This window comes from Malus domestica, chromosome 16, assembly GCF_042453785.1.
Source record: "Malus domestica chromosome 16, GDT2T_hap1".
Taxonomy (NCBI): Eukaryota; Viridiplantae; Streptophyta; class Magnoliopsida; order Rosales; family Rosaceae; genus Malus; species Malus domestica.
In genome coordinates, this window is record NC_091676.1 from 9,004,109 (window position 1) to 9,020,031 (window position 15,923).

The 15,923-nt window shown below is 37.1% G+C and overlaps 2 protein-coding genes and 1 non-coding gene across 3 annotated transcripts; 1 reads left to right on the forward strand and 2 right to left on the reverse strand.

Moving 5' to 3' along the window:
- Nucleotides 1–1,154: 1,154 nt before the first annotated feature.
- Nucleotides 1,155–2,946, reverse strand: LOC103403206 (uncharacterized). Its single transcript, XM_008342035.4, has 2 exons — nt 2,729–2,946; nt 1,155–1,482 (listed from the first exon to the last, which is right to left on the reverse strand). The coding sequence occupies exons 1-2, from the start codon at nt 2,864–2,866 to the stop codon at nt 1,384–1,386; spliced, it is 237 nt and encodes a 78-aa protein (XP_008340257.1). The 5' UTR covers nt 2,867–2,946; the 3' UTR covers nt 1,155–1,383.
- A 652-nt stretch (nt 2,947–3,598) lies between these two features.
- TRNAL-UAG (transfer RNA leucine (anticodon UAG)) lies at nt 3,599–3,678 on the reverse strand. Its single transcript has one exon. It is a non-coding gene; the product is annotated as a tRNA-Leu (tRNA).
- Nucleotides 3,679–7,114: 3,436 nt separating this feature from the next.
- On the forward strand, nt 7,115–11,971 carry LOC103403207 (pyruvate dehydrogenase E1 component subunit beta-1, mitochondrial-like). The gene is made up of 16 exons (XM_008342037.3): nt 7,115–7,415; nt 7,597–7,673; nt 7,774–7,839; nt 8,071–8,151; nt 8,261–8,287; nt 8,402–8,464; nt 8,663–8,749; nt 8,947–9,072; nt 9,257–9,390; nt 9,477–9,549; nt 9,669–9,734; nt 10,779–10,817; nt 10,893–11,017; nt 11,100–11,214; nt 11,399–11,504; nt 11,675–11,971. The coding sequence occupies exons 2-15, from the start codon at nt 7,623–7,625 to the stop codon at nt 11,465–11,467; spliced, it is 1,122 nt and encodes a 373-aa protein (XP_008340259.1). The 5' UTR covers nt 7,115–7,415; nt 7,597–7,622; the 3' UTR covers nt 11,468–11,504; nt 11,675–11,971.
- The last annotated feature ends 3,952 nt before the right edge of the window (nt 11,972–15,923 follow it).

Sequence of the window (15,923 nt, forward strand, 5' to 3'; positions counted from 1 at the left end):
CTCTATGCCAATCCACCTTAAGGGAGCAGCCCTACTAAAGCTTCTCTCTTGAGCTTATTCCAGGAGAAGTAACTTCTCCACATGCCTCCGTTGCACACTTGCGTTAAAAGCAAAAATAAACATAAGTGTGCAGAAGAAAAACCCGGACGAGCGGAAATGATTTCTTTCCTAAAGAATTAAAGGATTTAGAGGTGATGAGCTCCTTGACAGGAAACAAGGGACGGCAACAACCCCCATGATGACCAATTAGTTTCTCACCTTTTCTTCCCTGTACTAGAAGATGATCAATTTTCCATCTTTTTGGCAAGCAGAAAGTGAGACATTTCAACATCCAAAGATGCACTAACTTGTCAAATATCTTAGATTTCCCTGCTGCATGAATCTTGTATAAATAAAAGACAAAGACGTACATATGATATTGAACACACATAAGATCTTCCATGGAGGAGCATCAAGCTCATGTAATGGAATCATATACGGTTGCGTGTGAAAACCATAAACTCATCACCAATGAATGGCCTCAAGCATCTCTGGTCATATTCTATGAGTTAATAGCGACATATGCAGACAACGAAAAATGAACTAATTTAATTAAGTTTTCCGATGTTGAAGGGTACTAGACAGTACAGAAGGGGTTGGGAACGTGAAGGATTTTTCAACCCGTCTTTCGGCGTTTTTTGTGTCCACATTTCATCAGTAGGCATATCAGTTAGCTTATACACAAAAACATGGACCACACAACATCCTATGACAAAGCTCAGTATTATCCCATGTTTGGGAGTGCAAAGATTCCCTCCCTAAAAGATAACCTAATTCCATCAGCCCTACAAACCAAGGTCGGACTTTTCATTAGCAATGATAACTTGCTGATGCAATTTCACTAAAGGATACTGTTCGACTATAAAATTCCTAATTCTTCAAACAATTTAGAAGTAAACATTACAGTAGGCCTAGAGATATTTCCTCCATAAAGAATAGTCATTTCGTGAGTTTTAAAAGTAAAATAACTTAAGATGTCCTGAAATCCGACAGCCAATCTCAGCTTACGGCTAGTTTAGTTTTGGCATTGACTACTGAATGATGTGCTTAGAGACACAGTCTTACCAGGCAATACAGCTACCATAAACCAATAAGGTTCATATTGGAGATACACATTGACAACAAGCAATACAGAATAGTCTTATTGATCATCGGAGTTATCCATGTTATACAAGACCACAATCGTTTTCAGTCCAGGACTTTAATGCTCAACTCTAGAAATAGAAAGATCAAAATGGAAGTTCAGGATAGCATTCAGTCGAAGATTATAACAAATAGTTGACATTTATAGCATTGCTATTCCTGAACTAATGCATCCAGGTTTGCCTAGCTTCCTTACTCACATTATTGGCTACCTGTGTTTTCTTTCTCAGACACTCCAACAGTAGCAGCACCAGATGACTGTGAAGGTGTTTCTGCACATGCCCTCAGGACAGCTTCATTCTGCAAGGAAAGTGGCATTTCCAGAAGTTCAATATCAGTCTAGTCTAACAGAAGATCACCCAATTTTGTGACACAACATTAATCCCAACACAGAATTTTGAGTGTACAAGTATCAGACACACTCCATAAGTACATTGCAATATCAATATTCTAGTGGTGCTTTCATCTAGATGTATATATACGAAGTAGCTCTTCATGGAACAACCCACAACCTGATGTTCTTGTAAACAGAAGCAGATACTAGAGGGAGATGGTAAAGGCATAAGCACATGGATTAGACCATGCAAGTAGACTATGACTGAAATGGGTACGATTCTATAAGAGGTGAAAAGACCCATATGGTACCGAATAGACTCCACAGGCAGCCAAAACCTGCACTTGACATTTTTCATTGAATAAATATTATATAACCCGAAAAAACTACAATGGTGTGTCTGGATGAGGGATTTCCAAGTGCCATGGAATTTAAGCTATGTTAGTAAGAAATGCACAACAAATTATTAGATAGAGGGTTTGAAATGCACTACATGATCATTTCAAAGCCGCTAAACAAAGAACTTTCAAATGACTCCTTTCAAGTAAGCATATATAAATCCTGCATCTAGTCATTTAAAATCCCTCTATATAATGTTTTGTAAAGCATGTCTTACTAATGTAGCATAAGTCCTCGGTACCTCCAAAAACGCCACAATGGAATTAGACTGAATCAATGATTGATAATTAGGGTCCCAAAGATGATTGAAGAAAATAGAATTCCAAGGAAAAACAATCAGTCTGGTATTAGGGGGATCACATTAGATGATAATCATGTTTAAGCTCAATGACTCGAACAAACAAGCTTTTGCATATACATCACACAGTTTCCTTCATAGGGAATTTCATCTATTACACCCGGTTAATCTACCAGAAATTACGATTACATGAATAATATGAAAGGATACCACTACTCCAATGAATCCAATACTCAATCCCTTCCTCTTATTTTTATGTTGAAACTAATGATTTAGAAAACCCAAAAGGGAATTTCTCAGTTTTCACATGTCTAAAATCAACAGCCCTTCACCAAATGCTGAGGTTTATGCACTACTATTTACACGCCACATAACTTTACACATCAAATAATCCGATTGCAAGCAAGTAATAGCTCCAAAATCTCAAGTATTCAGTAAAACCCTAAACCCTAAAACCCTAATCAGAGGCTGACAGATCAGAAATGATATGGAACAGTAAGAAGGGAGAAGAGAACCTGCCAAACGCGGAGGAGGCGCTTCTTGGCGTTGGCTTTACGGGTGGTGGTCAGCTTTATTCTCTTCCAAACAAGACCGCCGGAGTCGTGCTTCTTCACTATCTCCAGCACTCGCGTCCCCCAAAACGCACCCGCCATCTCTCTCTCCTCTCTCTCTCTCTCTCTCCTCCCCTTCTTTTTGCACTCTGTTTTGGATCTCCTCTTGGATTCGTTGATCCATTACACTTTCGAAACAATATTTGGGCTTACTTACTCTTTCGGATATTGGGCTCAATATGGTTCAATCTGGCCCATTTAGGTTGGATCCCAACTAGGGCTCTGATCTTTTAAAATACTCAGAAATATGATTTACATACATCTCTTTTCGTTTTCTACACACGCATATTTATTTATATGTTATGATTATTTTTTATTTCTTATACCAAAATGCTAGAATTAACAAAGAATAAAAATGGTGTGTGAAATTTATTTTTCCACAAAAATATGAAATTATGATTCATGTGACATAATCACTAACGAAATATCACATTAGCCCATTTAATTAGAAATTTTTTTGTTCATGTCAAAGAAAAATAAAGAAAGAAATTTGTTTTACATCGTTTAACTATAAATTGTTCTTTCTTAATTAGATTCAACTAGGTTTGTTAGCGTCATTTTTTACTGAAAGGTAATTTGAACTTAAAATGTCCCACTTCATCATTCCATCCAAAACTAGTAGTGCTAAAAGTTGTATGGTGATGTATTTTCTTTAGCTGAGAGTGATTGTTTGCTAAGCTCTTGCGATTAGCTTAAATGGTGATAAAAAATAGAGTGGTGAGTTAGAATCAGCATAAAAGTCTATGGTTATACAAAAAATAATAAAAAACATATTGACGGCTGTGGGATTTGAACCCACGCCCTTTCGGACCAGAGCCTAAATCTGGCGCCTTAGACCACTCGGCCAAACCGTCGAGTTGAAAATATATTCCCTAATTACTAAATAAGTAATTGTTTGACGATTGTTAACAGCTGACTCACCGGGCTCTTGGGTCATGGGCCTGTGGCTTCATTTCATAAATGTTATGGGCTCTGACTTGAGTTTGATTATACTCGTGAATAAGTTTAAAGGAAAACTAATGAAAAAGGCTTGAAAACTTTAAGTTTTAATGATAAGGACAAAATAAAGGGTAAAATGAATAGTACCAGGATTGACTTTTTAGTGTAAAAATGTGGTTTTTCGTTACAGTGAACAATACCATGTGCTTTTCGTTAAAGTTCCCTAAGTTTAATTCAATGTTCGGTCGATAAACATTTCGTTTTTACTCATTAGTATTTAATTTTCATTGTTTGATATCATTATAAAAGATTAAAGCAAAAAATGTCAAACAAGTCCTTATATATGTGATTTTCCCTTCCTCAAAGAAACTCTCATGTAAAATATTTGCAATTGCAATCAACCGCGGAGCTATGAATGCCTATAAGGGTTGGCTACAATTGACTCCAACCATAGTGTGGCTTCGCCCTTTGAGAGCCATTCTTGCGGCGGGGATCAGCTGATGCAAAAAGATATTGTGTTGGTTCCCAAACCTAAATTCATTTATGTTTTGTTTTAATCTTGAGATCTAGCGCGTCTCATATACCAAAATGAAAAACATGTTTGTTCCAAATTCGGAGTTTGGTATTCATATCTTCTAGAGTTCTTGTCCTTGTGGTGTAGGTCGACCGATTTACGTGGAGGATTTTTAGACTCTAATATGTCTTCATTTAATTTTCAGGATAGAAGGGGCCACATTTTTATCAACATACTTTCCTCATATGTCTAATTGGAAATTAAACTAAATATCTTTGAGTTGTGCAAGTCAAAATTGGACTTCCGTTCGAGTTTATTTAGAGTCAAACAAACAGCAGTTAGGTGAAGTTGGGGTAAGAAGACAAAGATTCGCTCCACTTTGGATGGCCACAAAACAACTCTTTGATTTTTTTTTTATTAATTTATATTTTAGCTAAAACGGTGTATGAGAATGACATAGTTCATCACTTTGGTTTATGAGATTTGAAATAAAAACGGTTCTTAAGTTTGTGCATTATCAATCATTTTAGTCATTCCGTAAAAAAATATTTCTTTAATGAATACCAAAATGACAAAAATACTCTCAATTTAATAAACAATAGGCCAAAATCGTTTGACAAAATATGAGGGCATTTTTGTCGTTTAGGTCCTTATTTAACGGAGATTTTCACTGAATAATCAAAATGATTGACGGTTGACAAGTTCATAAACCACTTATATTAATTTTAAATCTCAAAGACTAAAATGAGAAATTATGTAAATTTTATAGATCAATTTGGCTAAAAAGTTTTTATTTATTTACAAGTATTATTAATAGAACAGTTGCTTCCCTTGGTCGTTGAATCCACGTTGTCACCACCCTACGGTTCCTACCTACCTTCCTTCATTTTCCTTTAGGAGAAGAACTCAGCCTACCCCATGCCCCTATAATTGTAAATATTAATTTGTCCCTTTCTTTTTTGTAATTGTTAATAGCATTCAAAAAATCTCATTCTACACTCCTCACAAATGTATTTTTCTTTCTAATTATAGAAAATTTGGAGAGCCAAATGAGATTTTAGAAGTGTTGATAACAATTTCTTTCTTTTTTAGGAAACAGTGTACATTTTTCAATCAACATTGTACGACCATCAAGATATTTTCTTCAAATAGAATTTTCGCTTATAAGTGAGAGGTCTTGCGCTCGATTATTGACAAAGACACATTTAAACCACATTATTGTTAACTCATTGTGAGGCTAAACTCATCTCATCCACTTAGTTTAGATAATATCGTTTGTTAAAAAAAAAAAACAGACTAAATGGATATGTACGTTATATTTATTTGAATGTTGCTTACTTGAATCACTTTTATTGATCATATTGTTAATGACCTCTTTAATACAAGTACGTCTCATATATTTAAGTTGTCACAACTCATTCTCCAGCAATAGTTACTTAGAAATAAGAGTGAATTGTAGTAATGGTTCCGTAATTTTAACTTAATTGGAGTAATGATCTATTGACTAAAAATTCATTACCATTGGTCTCTCAACTCATTAAAACGTGTAGCTATGGTCCCTCAACTAAAAATCAATTACCATTAGTCCTTCAACTTTAATTCAATTAGAGAAATTGTCCCTGAAGTTTTAACCCAATTTGAGCAATGGTCCCTCAACTTTAATTCAACTAGAGAAATGATCCCTTAAATTTTAACTTAATTGGAGCAATGATCCCTCAAGTTTTAATCCAATTGTAGTAATGATCATTCCAACATAACTCATTTTAACAAAATTCTGACAAAGTTGACGAAAATGATCATATCTACATGTTTTATGAGTGGGGTGTAATATCCACACACCCCATTTTACTTCTCACACACCTTTTTAATTTTTGGCTGTCCGATAAGATGAATTGAAGAAGATCAATGAACAGAATTTATCAAGGGGTGTGTGAGAAGTAAAATGAGGTGTGTGGATAGCACACCCCTTATGAGTTGAGGGACCCTGATTGTAGCAATGGTCATTCCAACATAACTCATTTTGACAAAATTTGGACGAAGTTGAGGAAAATGATCATAGCTACACCTTTTGATGAGTTGAGGGGCCCCAATTGTAGCAATAGTTATTCCAACATAAAATTTCGACGAAGTTGACGAAAATGACTATAACTACACATTTTGATAAGTTAAGAGACCAATGATAATAAATTTTTAATTAAGAGATCATTACTCAAATTTGATTAAAATTGAATGACCATTACTATAATTTATTTTGAAAATAATGGCTAAAGATATAATCAGCAACGAAAACTGAAGGTCGTCACCAACAATTTTAACAACAATTTTATATTTTCTCTTTTTATTAATTTTTGAAAAATTTGAATTGTGCACTTTGCACGGATGTGTACAGATGTACAACATGCATGTGTACGAATCTGGATCTTCTTGTGAGATTCTGAAAATTTGTAAATTGTGTTCGTTCATCATACATCATAAGTTAAAAGTTATTTTAAATATATTTATTAAAATTAAACATAAATAATAGCTGATAAAAACTGATTATATAATGTACGATAAACGTACATGATTTACGAATTTCCAAAACCTGGAGGATCCTGTTGGCATGTGTACCGCTGCTAGCTGACATTAACGATCAATTTGAAAGCACTCCCTGTGCTTTTCACGGCTGTCTGCGCCTCCACGTGTCCGGTTTCAAACAGCCAACGAAGATTGTCGTTCATTTATAACCCTATATTCCTACACAATTACGCTTTTACCTTTGGTAATTAATTTTGATGCCAGCAAGGAAAATCAAGATAAATTGTGTTATTTAATTTTTACATTTGTGGCTGGTTGTCTCTCATAATATTTTTTTTAACCAAACCAGCCACAAATCAGTGAAATGGAATGAAGGACAACAAAATTGCTTAATACTATTCAATATTTTTCCATTTGAGTGGCTGGTTTGGTAAAAAAAATAAAATAAAAAAAAAATAAATTAAGAGGGACAACCAGCCACAAAGGAAATAAAAAGTCGAAAATATTGAATAGTATTAAGCGATTGAAGGAAAGTGTTGGCTGCTGCTGCTCCGCTCCCCCGACGCTCATTTTTTACACATCGCATCGTCGATCCGATCCCCGCTCCAATCCGCCAAACAGGTTCGCCTTTCTCCCAAATCCCTAATCCCCATTATTCATTTCTGTCCGAATTTTGATCTGATTTTTTATTTCTATAATTCCAGTAAATCATTTGTTATTTCGCCTCATCCCTCTCAATGCTTTCACTGAAATTTTCAGTTCTTAAATCGGGTTTTTTTTTTTCGATTATTTTCGCGTTCAGTGTAATTTTGTGTGAAAGAATCAAAGATGTTGGGAATTTTAAGGCAAAAAGTGGGAGCTGGAAGCTCATCAGCTATGGTACACCCTGTACTTCTGCAATTGATGAACTTTAATTATATAAAACACTTGATTAATTTATTATTATGTGATTTACTGCCTAATCTTTGTGATGGTTCAGATTTTGGGGCAGAGGATCCGCCCCGCCACGTCGGCAATGAGGGGTTTAGCATCTTCGGCGAAAGAGGTAATGTTAGTTCTGGATTTTCACCTTTTCTTATTGTTCATATAATTGAGAAAAACCTGTATTATTAAACTCCCAGATTTCGGGGGATTGGTTTTCTGTCCATGTTTGTTGCAATCATGCTAAAGTTTCAAGTTTCACTATTTTTTTCCCCATTTATATGTCGCTGTAAAGAAGCTTATATTTTCGTAGGCATTTAATATATATTTTTTTAAATGAAAAATATGCACACAGATGACAGTGAGGGATGCTCTAAACTCTGCGCTCGATGAGGAAATGTCCGCGGACCCAAAAGTGTTTTTGATGGGTGAAGAGGTGAGGATGCATGTATAGGGTTTAGGGTTTAGGTTGTATTTGTTGTGATTTGAGAAACCAACAGAATTTATTTTTCATAACCTTGATGGTTGCTCTTTCTGTTATGCAGGTTGGGGAATATCAAGGTGCTTACAAGGTTAGAATTATTTACTGAAGAAATGCATTTATTTATTTGTTGTGTTATCTTCATAAGAACTCATGTGAGCATACATGTGTCTAACAGTTTCCTTTTGTCCTCCATTGCATGTAGATAACCAAAGGACTTCTGGACAAGTATGGCCCTGACAGGGTTCGTGATACCCCAATCACCGAGGTTAGTCATATTACTTATAGTGCTGTGCTAGTTCTCTTTTATCTGTGCTCGAGTAAAATCATGAATGTTCTTCCCTATTATCTACGTGTCTTCTAAGGTTGAGGGCCTTGAGGCTTTGTTGGGCCGGTTCGTTTGTATACATTAGTGTTAGTAGTTGATAGTAGTTGCTAATCTCATTTCTTTTTCTACCTTTTGCAGGCTGGGTTTACAGGGATTGGAGTTGGTGCTGCTTACTATGGTTTGAAACCTGTTATAGAGTTTATGACCTTTAACTTCTCAATGCAGGTTTGAGAATTTTTTTTGGTTATAATCTTTGGAAAATTTTTATACCGTAGTTTTAATGTTATAGTCAGTGGTTGATGTCTTGGCACTGGCTCTGAAAGTTCCATCTAAATGCTAACCGAAGATTCTTGTCATCTGTCTAGACCAGTTGGTCGAATTTATTTTTCTTTAAAAGGATTCTGTTATGGTGTTCATGGCAGGCAATTGACCACATCATCAATTCTGCTGCAAAATCAAACTATATGTCTGCTGGCCAAATAAATGTGCCCATTGTTTTCAGAGGACCAAACGGTGCTGCTGCTGGTGTTGGTGCCCAGCATTCTCAAGTATTGTTCCTCACGCCCTTTCTTTAAAGTCTATTTAATACTTTGTTACATTGCCATCTTTCATATGTTACCCTTTGTTTGTTCCAGATCTATCATTTACCCACATCCACATCGTATTTAGCCTTCATTTCTAAGTGAATAGCGAATGAATTTTGACAATTCTATGATATGCTTGTCGGTCTAGTGTTATGCAGCATGGTATGCAACCTGCCCTGGGTTGAAAGTTTTGACTCCTTATTCGTCTGAAGATGCTCGTGGACTCTTAAAAGCTGCCATCAGGGACCCTGATCCTGTTGTTTTCCTTGAAAATGAGATATTGTAAGTAATCCACCGCAAGGATATTGTGATGCTAGTGTTTGTTATCAAGTGAAACATTAAGATCTTGATTCAATTTTCTGTTTCAGATATGGTGAGTCATTTCCCATTTCAGCTGAAGTTCTTGATTCCAGTTTTTGCCTCCCAATTGGAAAAGCTAAGGTGATCATCAGCTAATGGAATGCTATCAGAAAATGATTGTTGATTCCACTCAGATTTCCAACTTTTTATGTTCTCTACCATAGATGATTGCCTTCTCATTATTATATAATTAAACACAGATTGAGAGAGAAGGAAAGGATGTCACTATTACAGCTTTCTCAAAAATGGTTGGCTATTCTCTACAGGTTTGTTTACTATACCTCCCTCTTTGCCAGGATGTTGTATGCAATAGGACGTAATTTGATATTAAGTTAGAGCTGGATTGATACATGCATATGCTCATTGGTACTTGATAAAATGACCGGAAATTTGAAATGGAAGTTGCCTGGAAAATTGATCATAGCTTTGACAATAAAGACCTTTCTGCTGTTGAGAATATGTGATGCGGGACAGAGTAGGGGTGGGTGATCAGGGTTTTCGTATAGTGGGCTGATAATGATAGAAATTTGAGGAAATAGGATATTTAGAGAACAAAGCAGGTTAGGTTTGCTGTAATCTTTAGAGAAACAAGGAAGAGGAGAAGAATTTAGAAGAAGATAGAGGAGATAACAAGGTACCAAGATACACTCAAATTTTCATTCAATCCAAACTGATTTAGGTTACAGCAGATATGCTTATTTATAGGCTTCAATCATAACACTTAAGAACTTCTAGAAATATGAAAAGACTTCAAAATCCTAGACAACTCTTTAATAATAGGAAGACTCCTAGAAAATTTTAAAGGCACTGCATTTTCCTAAGACCCAATTAACTAGACACTTGATAATACTTGACCAAACTAATAAACCTTGATTTTGACTCTCAGCAAGTACCCATACCTTCAACCTTGACCCAAAAGGCTTTAGCTTTGGAGTTGGCTGAATGATCCTAGGCTTGGGCCTCTGTAGATGATACTCACTGGATTATTTGAGTTAATCGTGGGTGAAATCTTTGTTTTTGTATTGTTCAAGTTGCTGGGTTTGTTGCTTAGATTTTTTCATCGTTGCATTAGTCTTTTGCCTATTACTCATCTCTTTAAAAAAAAGGCCATTATATTCATGAAGAGCGTCTGGAATCCCCCACTTTCCTTTTATTTTACAGACCAAAAAAAAAAAAGGCCTTAGAGGGATGTTATAAGTGTATTGTTTCTAGCCACTTTTACAAATTTTTTGTTTATAGTCATTGGATTTCAGTCAGAGTCTCTATCCCTCCCTTACAATAGTGGATTAATTCTGTTGTTTGGTATTCAGGCTGCTGAGATACTCGCTAAGGAAGGAATCCGTGCTGAGGTAAATTTGTGCAACAGCACAATCTTGATGGTACTTTAGTAATAGAGACGGTATTGACCATTTGTGTTATTGTAGGTCATAAATTTGCGGTCAATTCGTCCTCTCGACAGGAAAACTATCAATGATTCAGTCAGGAAAACCAACAGACTGGTGACAGTTGAAGAAGGGTTTCCTCAGCATGGTGTTGGTGCTGAAATCTGGTCCGTCTATTTACTATTAAATGTTACCCTGCTGAATGATTTTTAGACACCGTGTATGCTAACATTGTTTACTTCTTAACAGCGCATCTGTTGTTGAGGATAGCTTTGGTTATCTTGATGCACCGGTTGAGAGAATTGCTGGGGCTGATGTTCCCATGCCTTATGCAGCCAATTTGGAGCGACTGGCTGTTCCTCAGGTTAGTTTCCCTTCCAGATTGTTATGGTTTGTATCCATTATAAGTGTGTTCCTGTAGTTCTCCAATGAAATAGGTACTGCGTTGTTGTTGGTCAGTAGGTGCAACAGTCATTCAGTTGCTGGTTTCTTCCCATTGACTTGGTTATAGGCTGTGCCACTTACTTCTTGGTTATCTGTTTCTACAGGTCGAAGATATTGTTCGTGCAGCAAAGAGAGCATGCTACAGAGCTTCCTCATTGGCTGCAAGTGCTTAATTTTACCACCTCAACGCAGAAATATCTCCGGATTGAGGTTAGTTACAAGTTATTTTATGGTTCATAGAATGATTTGGTGCTACATGTCTGTACCGACGTTCTTCACTTAAGTTTATGGTTATGCAGGGATTCATAGAATTTTTTTGGCTTTTTGAGTTTATGCCAGTTTCTTATCTGTGTGATTTTGTTGTTTATGCTTTGTTTCAGGAAGTATAGAGACTGTACATTATTTCTCTCCTCATCCTCTCTGGGGAGGAACTGCTTGTCAAATAACTGGTAGAAGAGCATCCTGTGCGGGGAAGAAGTGCTTGTCAAATAACTTGGGAGAACATTGACAAGGGCGAGAGTATTTTTTTGACTGTTTTGTTTATATGTGTGGCTATCCACATTAAAACCGATTGTGTTTTGGAAGCCATTTTGTGGGTTTCATGTACTTGAATTTCTGAACCACACCATTTTGTTCCGGCAAACATCAATGTCCGCTGCTTCAGTGTTTCCCTTCCAGTTGTTTTTGTCCCGGTTGGTGCGTTTCAGTTAATTATGCCTGATCGATGTACACTGCAGAGGTTTATGATTTTAGAACCGAAACGAATCGTGGATAAAAAATGTTAGGAAGGAGAAGGAAATATTTGAATTTTGAAATCAATGGTGCAGTTAGTCCGATTGAGTTTTTACCCGGCATCGAATCACATTCAAAAACAAAGATGTCGGTATTGTTGCAAATCACGTAATTGTCCTTTTTTTTGTACCGAATTTGATTGTTAGATCGGTTTCATAATTTGACCAATTTGTGAATCCTCCAGCTACCCAAAAGATTCTCTCAATTCTCAAATTCAAAACAATTTCATTTAAATTTATTTATATATGTTGATGTGGGTGGGTGGTATTGTCACAGCCCGTCTCAAATATATAATTATCGACGGCGTGAATTGACGAAAACACCCTTGGACGTTAGTTGTGTAATGTGGTTTAAGTGTGGTTTTGGGTCAATATTTGTAAATCCTAATTGTTTGGAACCAATTAGGATTAAGATATGGTGTTTTTAGTGGTTGACCAATCCTATGCCACACACACTCACTCTCTCTCTTCTCTCTCCCGTACCCTCTCATCTCTCTCGGTTTCACTCTCTCTCTCTCTCTCCTTGTACGGACAAAGACCAAGAACCTCTCAAACCTCACAGATCGAGGAAGAAAATGGTACCATTGTGTTCTTAAGGTCCTCGCGAGTTCAAAGGTACCAAATATAGGTAAGGTTACCTTCGATTTCATGTAGAACCACAAAGCCCGATTCCATGCACTGTTCATGCAACTTTTATTCTTCGATTTTCAGGGGATTTCAAGCTTGTAGGAAGCTTTAGGAGGTCCTAAGGAAGCTCATTGTAGATCGTTGGAAGAGTTTGGACGTCGAAGGGCTGAGATCGAAGTTTTTCAAAGTTGACTGGATTATCGAGCTTCCTCAGGTAAAATCTAGTGGATTTCAAGGCTTAAAACTAGTATAACGTGATTCTTCATGTTGTTAGCTTCCCAATGGTTCAAATTTCATGAAAAATGGTGAAGAACCGAAGGAGAATAAGTGTTTCAAAGATTTACCCAGTTTCCGGCGCCGGCGACGGTCGTCGGAGATTCAATGGTAGGGATGACGGAATATTCCTTTAACTTTGACAGAATATTCCAACGCCGTCAGTTAGTTTGGATAGATTCCGTTAGGTTTAACGGAATATTCTCTAGAATATTCCTGACGCCGTCAGTATGCGTGTCACGTGGCCGCACATGAAGGCGCATATGGCCGTGCTCTTGTTGGAGTGTGGCGGCCGTGAGAGGTCTAAAAATTTATTTGAAAATTTGGAGATGATCCTAAGGTTGTGTAGGTCACTATGGTATATTCAAATACCAAAATTGAGCATTGTATGATGAGTTATTAGCTAGTTTTGTCTATGTGCTTTAAAATAACGTTTTTATAGTTAATTCGCATACAGGTGAGACTTATCCTAAGGACGAGCGTATCCACGGGCGACTCGGGGGTTACGACCCGTCGACATACCAGTGAATGGGCTTTTGTTTTCAGTATATATTTATATACTTGATATATTTCCCATAAATGCATTTTAAGGAAAATATGCTTTGAAATAATATGCCAAATGCTTTTATATTCTGAATATGCATTTCATGCTTTTATATTCAGTATATATTTATATACTTGATCATCTGGTGCTGTGGAGGCACATGTAAGTTATGTTTAGCTATGTGAATCATTGATGATGTGATATGTGATTGAATGATGTTGAGCTCATAAAACTGCATCTAGGGTGATTGTGATTTAGTCATAGATATGGAGTACATGCCTGTTTATTTACGTCACCTCCTGTAATATATTGGATCCAACTTAAGTGCATAGTTTTGTCGTACAGACCTTATTTATGGTTCCGACTCGTAGGTGACTAGCGAATTATCGCCCGACTATTATGAGAGAGTAAAATTGAGCATAATTATATTCACCCAATCTTGTCGTACAGACCTTATAGGGGTTCCGACTTATGTGCAGTATATTGCCGTATAGGTCATTGTAGTGACTCCGGCTAGATTGATTTTGAGCTATGAATTCAGCCATACAGACTATCATAGGGGTTCCGGCTAACATATCATATTTCTATGAATTTATTTATTTTTTACCTGAATTGCTTACTTTGTTATATATTGGCATGGTATATATGTTTGAATATGATTATGTAAAGCATGAATTGAATTGATATGATTTCATCTATATGTATATGCTTATATTCCGATTATGGGAAAAATTATACATGTCGGTTAGTATATTGATAAATGAAATGATTTTGTAAAATATTTATTTTTACCCACTCACGTTTTCTGTTTTGCGCCCCTCCAAGTTTTAAGTAAGCTTGCTGTTGGTGGCTTGAGGACGTCGGCAGTTCTGACTTATCTAAATAATAGTAGGACATTTCTGGTACTATATAACTAGTACTTGTCTTACTGGACTGCACCTAGACTTTATGCTCTGAATAGGAGTGTTCACTGTTGTAACTAACTCCTATCACTTTCTGTTTAGTAGTGCACTCTAGTAATTTGGTTTTTAATTATTCGTATATTTCTTATCTTTATCGCTTCCGTACTGTGCACATGGTTACGTCACTCTCATGTGACGGCCAGCACGCCTTGATCTCGGTCGGGGTGTGTCAGTTTGGTACCAGAGCCTGGGTTTAGCAGTCCTGTATAATTCTTGAATGTTCTAATCCTTGTGATGTCTTATGTTAGAACTATGCCACCTCGTAGAGAGTCCTGTCAACCAGTTGAATCTAGTTTATCTAATATTGCTCAATTAGGGGAAGCTATAGTTTCTGTCATTCAGACAACATTCTGTACTCCCCTGATGACACCTCTTGAGATAGTTCATAATCTGAAGTTGACTCACTTCATGGGTAATGAAGGTCATGAAGGGGCAGAAAAAATGGTTGAATCATGTGGATAAGACCTTTCAGGTGATGCAGAGTCAGGGGAATCTTTCTTTTGATAGGTGGGTCGAGACGACTACCTGGTTTTTAGGAAAACAGCCTGCATCCTGGTGGAGACATGAGTCTTACCAGATGACCCCAGAAGAGATTGTAGACTGGGAAGTGTTTAAGGAATAGTTTCAGAAAAGGTTCATTCCTTCTGCATATATTGATCTTAAGAAACAGGAGTTTACTCATCTGAGGTAAGGAAAAATGTCCGCTAATGAGTATTACAGGATCTTTACGGATCTGTCGAGATATGATTCGGAGGTTGCTGCTAATCCAGTAGAGATGCTTCGCCGTTTCAGTTTGGGTACTAGAAAGAAATGGCGTTCCATAGCAACGTCGACTCACTGTGCCTCTTACCATGAGTTCTATGAGATTTTACAGAGGATTGAGGCCTCAGAGAACATGCCTAGTGAAAGTGAAGATGAGGAAGCAAAAAATGGGGGCCAGAAACGAGATGACAAAGGAAAATGGCAAGCATTTAAGGGACCCTGCAAGACCCAGAACTTTAAGAGAAGTGGTGGCAGTTCCAGCTCTTCTAGCGAAGGATTTAGTACTAATATGCAGGGGAGAGGTGGTAGATTCACTGGAGGTTCGAGGTTCTAGAGGCAGAGGGATTTTGGTGGTTCATGTGGATCTGGTGCTCCCTTATGCCGCATGTGTAATAATTGGCATTTTGGGGAGTGTAGGAGAGGCATCAATGGATGTTTTACTTGTGGACAGATGGGTCATAGGGCTGCTCAATGCCCTCAGAGTCAGTAGAGACCCCAGCAGCCTTTATTCCCACCACCTGCACCTACCCAGCGCACTTCAGGATCTGGTGGTTATACTTAGACTGGACGAGGAGGTGCCTACCACTATCAGGGCGACGTCACTCCCTACACCTCAGGACAACAGCAGTACTCTCAGGATCCTCAGTATCAGAGTGGGTACCCTCAGTAT

Bases quoted from the DNA above. Each gene is read 5' to 3' on its own strand.
- LOC103403207 (XM_008342037.3), top strand. From the start codon at position 7,623: ATGTTGGGAATTTTAAGGCAAAAAGTGGGAGCTGGAAGCTCATCAGCT. The intron at 8,288-8,401 runs GTTAGAATTATT...CATTGCATGTAG, and splicing joins AATATCAAGGTGCTTACAAG to ATAACCAAAGGACTTCTGGA. The intron at 11,215-11,398 runs GTTAGTTTCCCT...CTGTTTCTACAG, and splicing joins AGCGACTGGCTGTTCCTCAG to GTCGAAGATATTGTTCGTGC.
- LOC103403206 (XM_008342035.4), bottom strand. From the start codon at position 2,866: ATGGCGGGTGCGTTTTGGGGGACGCGAGTGCTGGAGATAGTGAAGAAG. The intron at 1,483-2,728 runs GTTCTCTTCTCC...CTTTCCTTGCAG, and splicing joins GCCTCCTCCGCGTTTGGCAG to AATGAAGCTGTCCTGAGGGC.